A 5127-nucleotide genomic window follows, 5' to 3' on the forward strand; every position below is an offset into this window, starting at 1 on the left:
TTAATGGCTACTTGAAGGTACCATATAATCATTTGGATGGCTTAATCACTTCTTCACAGTTCAAAGCAGAATGGCTATTTACCCTTGTGTTCTCACAAGATTTTCAGAGTATAACTTGACTGAATAAGAAGTGTTACGTGGATTACTAAGGATAGGATCTAAGGTTTATATAACACTTGCTGTTAGAAAGTTAAGCAGAAAGGTGTGTGCTGACCCTTAAAATGTATTATTATTAAAGATTCACAATGAATATGAAAGTAAAGATTATATTTGAAGAGCATAAACTTCTGCAATCTTGAACAAGCTGAAATGTCAAATCCCAAACTCATAACTGTTGGAAAAAAATGTGAATAAAAACAGACAATGTCACTGACAAGGTATTTCTTCTTCCAATCATTATTTCATTTGAGTAGAATTATCCATTTTAATAACTTTTGAAATATCAGATTTTCTAAATGGTTGGGTTGTTTTTAATTAGTAGGGGAATAAGGAGTAAGTAGAAGTAACTAGTGGGAAATGGCAATATTAATATTGCCCCAGTCGGTAGCAACTGAAGGTTGTCACCATCTGATGTTTGTTCATTGGTCTCTGTGAAATGAAGTGGTGATCTGAGTCCCATAGGATTTGGAGATCACTTGCAGCACAGAAAGCAATAATTAGCATCATTGTTGACAGTCCCTATAACTGCACCAAACATTGAATAAGGATGAAAACATAATTTACCTTCTTATCCTTAAAGTTTTTGTTCCTTCATATCAGAGTTCAGTCAGACTGGAGGAGCAGCCAAACGAAATTAGTTTGATCTGGTGCCCACACTATGCTTGTTCTTTGCAACAAAGCAAAGATATCAGCTTCTAGAGACAGCAAATTAAGCAGTGCTTGCAAACATAATCCTTCCAAGTTAAATTAAAATCCATCTTAGGCAACACCAGCAGATAACAAATACATGCTTTTAAAGGAATAATAACAAACTTTAAGCATTGACAAAACTAGAAAGAAAGCAAAAGGTAATACTCCTCTGGTATTCTTCTTTTTCACACCTTTAGCTGAACTTGAACTATATAGCTTCAGTGAAATTTGTCCACGTACGAAAATTTTCCACACCACAAAACTCAAGTGGAGATAGCTGTCAAGGACACACAGATCTTTCTCTAACTCATTTTACTTCTGGTTGCCTACATTTTCCAATGAGAGTAGACTCTTTTGTATGGAATTTAAACCAATGCTAACAGATTTGCTTTGGGGGAAAAACATTACATCACTGCAAGAAAAGACTTTCACTGGCCATGAACAGGCTGGCAAAATTATCATGTGGTGGATAAATGAACTTGATGACATGCCTAATTATACAGATTTTATGGACTAGGTGTGCCACTTAATGATGGGTACCAGGGACAAGAATCAACCCACTGTGCAAAATTGTTAATCTCTGGCAGAGATCATGAATTTCACAGAAGTTTAGTTTGCCAAAACACCAACTGATTGAAACTTAATTTTCAAAACTACAATGAACTTTTAAAGTTTGTCCTGTATTTTCTACCTTTGCTGAAAGTTTGAATAGATACACTGTCTGATTACTGATATGGTATATTTCTTATTCTAGGTCCTATCCTTAGGGGCTGATGTTCTACCAGAATATAAACTCCAGACGCCTCGCATCAACAAGTTTACTATATTGCACTATAGTCCTTTCAAAGCCGTCTGGGACTGGCTCATTTTGTTGCTGGTAATATACACTGCCATATTCACCCCTTACTCTGCTGCCTTCCTTCTGAATGATAGTGAGGAACGGAAGAGGAGAGAGTGTGGATATTCCTGCAGCCCACTGAATGTTGTAGATTTAATTGTGGATATTATGTTTATCATTGACATTCTAATAAACTTCAGAACAACATATGTAAACCAGAATGAAGAAGTGGTAAGTGACCCAGCAAAAATAGCAATTCACTACTTCAAAGGCTGGTTCCTAATTGACATGGTTGCTGCAATACCTTTTGACCTTCTGATTTTTGGCTCTGGCTCTGAAGAGGTAAGCTTAAATGAGTAAGAAATCTTAATTTTTTGCTTTACTGCAATATTCTGTTATCCTAAAGTATGTTTTTCTTGTCAGTTAATAGACTGCTTAGTATTTCCAGCCCATCTTTTGAAGTTAAACTCAAATTAAATCTTCCTTTGTCGAATAAGATACAATATTAGCTTCACTGAAAAAAGAACATGTTGAATGATTCAGCTGGTAGTTTTCAATTATACCATATTTAATACTGTGTTTACAAATAATGAAAATAATGTATTGCACATGAAGGATTTGTTGAAATGCTTTTATATAAGAACTGCTCCTTTGATTTGCTGCTTGCATTGTAAAAACTGCTCAAACTGGATATATATGCTCTGTTGGCATTGAAACATTAAAATAAATATTTGTGTTCAAAATCAGATGTTTACTTACTGTAAAACTGATTAGTTTTAGTGTAAACTATGCCAGTTAACAAAAAGATTTGGCTGTTGTCTATTTTATCAAGAATATGGACTATCAAAAGAAAGAAAAAGAGATTATTTAGGGTTAACCTTGCCAGACATGATTTACATCTTTATCCTACATATAAAATAGAGTAAAACATTGTTTGATACATGCATCCAAAAATTGACCACAGGTGTATAAACATAGGCTATATTCTGGATTCCTGACCCAGGTATGCCTCCTTCCAAAGAATTTAATTTAAGGAGAACTAAAATTTTAACATATTTTTCATAAAAAGTGAACTACTAAGAATTGGTTGGTTTGAGGTTTTTTTGCGATGCACAGAATGCAGCAGGGTTTTTTATTAAGCAGCAAACCAAGCAAAATATGATACTTTCACTTTTGAAAGGACACATATCCATGTCTTAAAAACACCATAACATATACATTGGCATAAGGGAAACAGACAGTTTTGTTCACTGTATTGTGTACATCATTAATTGAGAAGACAAAAGTGAAACTACCTTTAGTGTGAAAATTTACTAACTGTATGTGCCCATGCCACAATATAGAGAATGCATATACATTTTCATTTTAAAATTAATTCCTTTTTATTAAATTAATTTTCAGTGACAGCAAATATTTTTATGCCCCCCCCCCCCCAAAGCCTGATTTGAATTCTGAGCGTGCCCAAGCTATATTTACAAATTACATGTAAACTTAAGTATGCCTTTAAGGGTCAGTATAAAACAACTGGCACATACTGACATGCACCTTGTGAGCATATGAGGCTTGTGAGCATATTCGGGCTTAAAAATTTCAGTACTAGAGTGAATATGAGTCATGCTTTTCTTAAACTCATTTTCTTAAATTTCATACAATGCAAATGTTTTCCTGGCTTCTGTGCTTCTGAAAAATCACTGTAATAATGCAGTCTCATTCAGCAGTCATAGAAATCGCTAACAAGTTCCTAATCCTTCTAATTTGAACATAAGTGTACACACTCGAGGTAAATGAGAAGTCTAGGGAAACACATAGATAATACCATGCAGCAGAAATAAATTTTTTAAGAGAAAGCAATAAGAAGAGAGAGTAACATAAAGTGCAGAGGGAACATGTTAATAGTTCTCTTACCATAAGATAACTTTTCTATTTGGACGGTGACTAAAGAAAATTTGATCACCTTTTGCTTTCATTATCTGTGGCAGGTCTCAGTGTTTCTGCAGATGTTTTTTTTCTGTTTTAAAAGCACAGACACATGAAAGGCAAACATTTTGATAGTGGCATTACTTCTAAGTCAGACCATGTCATTCCCCTTCAGGTGTGGTCTGCATCTCTTTCTGATTACTCAGCACACATTACTGCCAAAAATAATTTTCAGTGATTAGAAGTGTGAAACATAATTAATTACAACAGGGACCAATTGCAAAGTTCATTGAAGGAGTGTTCCTTGGATTTGCCCCTCTTCATCATTCTTCCACGCCTCCCATGTTACAGATGGCCTTAAGAATAAAGTGCCAGGTGCTAAAGTGATGCTAAAGGGTTAACTTTTACATAAGATAATGTTTCGGATTAGTATTAAACAAGTGCAATCTTGCAGATGAGTACACAAATACAAAAACGTGGAAATTGAAACAGAAATTACTGGACCACGTAATAACTTTTTCAGTATTGCCACAAAACCTAGTAATTGAACAGTTTCACTATCTGGAAAAACTGGTCTGTTTACCTAAGCAGCAATGAAACTATATGGATTATTTCCCATACACCATGGCATCATGACTTCTCTCTCTCATTCATGGTATTGAATATGTCAATCACTTTTTCTAAGCTGCTACTTTTACTGCAGCTTTTCTTCCTACATTGCTAGCTATTATATTTCCCCAATGATCCCTTTTTGATATTTTAGCAAGAAGAAGCAAATGTAAAACTGTCAGAATGGAGCATTTTTCATTTAATAGATTTTTTTTTCAGTCACAAGGGTTATCATTTTTATTAAATAGCTTTTTTTTGTTATCTAGAGAGTCTTCAAATAAGATCCCCTATGAACAGTTGTATTGTATAGTCTTTTTATTAAACAACATAAGCTCTAAAGAGACCTGAATGTGTGCTCACCCAGCTTTAAAACACCTTGATATCAAACGGAGCCTAGAAAGGGCAGGAGATAATAATCCAATACCACATGCAGCACTATCTGAATGCTTCTATTTGAGATGTACTCTGTCAGCCATAGGAAAGCAACAGACCTAGACAGTTAACTTTCTAATTTCTAAAATAGGGAACTAATATAATTTTTAATTTTTTTTCCTGTTTAAGCAGATTCTACAAAAAAATATTATGGCTGAGAGTAAATAATTCTCTTTTTTTATGTGTGTTGTAAAAGTTAAGTGTCATCCCCGATACTTGAGAAGATAAAAATAAGGAGTAGATATACTTTTTCATTTCTATTCTTTTAGTAGTTTATTTTTAATTGTTCTGCTTAGCTGAGGAGTCTGAACTGGATTTTAAACAAATCGTAGCTGCAGTAGCTCAGCTCTGTAAAACACACACATAGATGATGTGCATGTACAAATAGAATCCTGCTTAAGATGACTAGATATTTTAGATATATACATTTAAAATATTGTGGGGTTTAATGTCTTCATCAAATTTTCACTTCAAGAACAGGT

General features: G+C 34.1%; 1 protein-coding gene across 1 annotated transcript in view; it reads left to right on the top strand.

Annotated features, from left to right (window-relative positions):
* Nucleotides 1-353: 353 nt before the first annotated feature.
* KCNH7 (potassium voltage-gated channel, subfamily H (eag-related), member 7) overlaps nucleotides 354-5127 on the top strand; it is a gene marked incomplete at its 5' end in the record, with an annotated part of 46251 nt that continues 41477 nt past the window's right edge. Inside the window, 2 exons of the mRNA XM_009075149.1 lie at nucleotides 354-384; nucleotides 1602-2029. Coding sequence (XP_009073397.1) covers nucleotides 354-384; nucleotides 1602-2029 — 459 coding nt within the window. The remainder of the gene's footprint in view (nucleotides 385-1601; nucleotides 2030-5127) is intronic.

Source organism: Acanthisitta chloris, unplaced genomic scaffold, assembly GCF_000695815.1.
Source record: "Acanthisitta chloris isolate BGI_N310 unplaced genomic scaffold, ASM69581v1 scaffold45, whole genome shotgun sequence".
NCBI lineage: Eukaryota > Metazoa > Chordata > Aves > Passeriformes > Acanthisittidae > Acanthisitta > Acanthisitta chloris.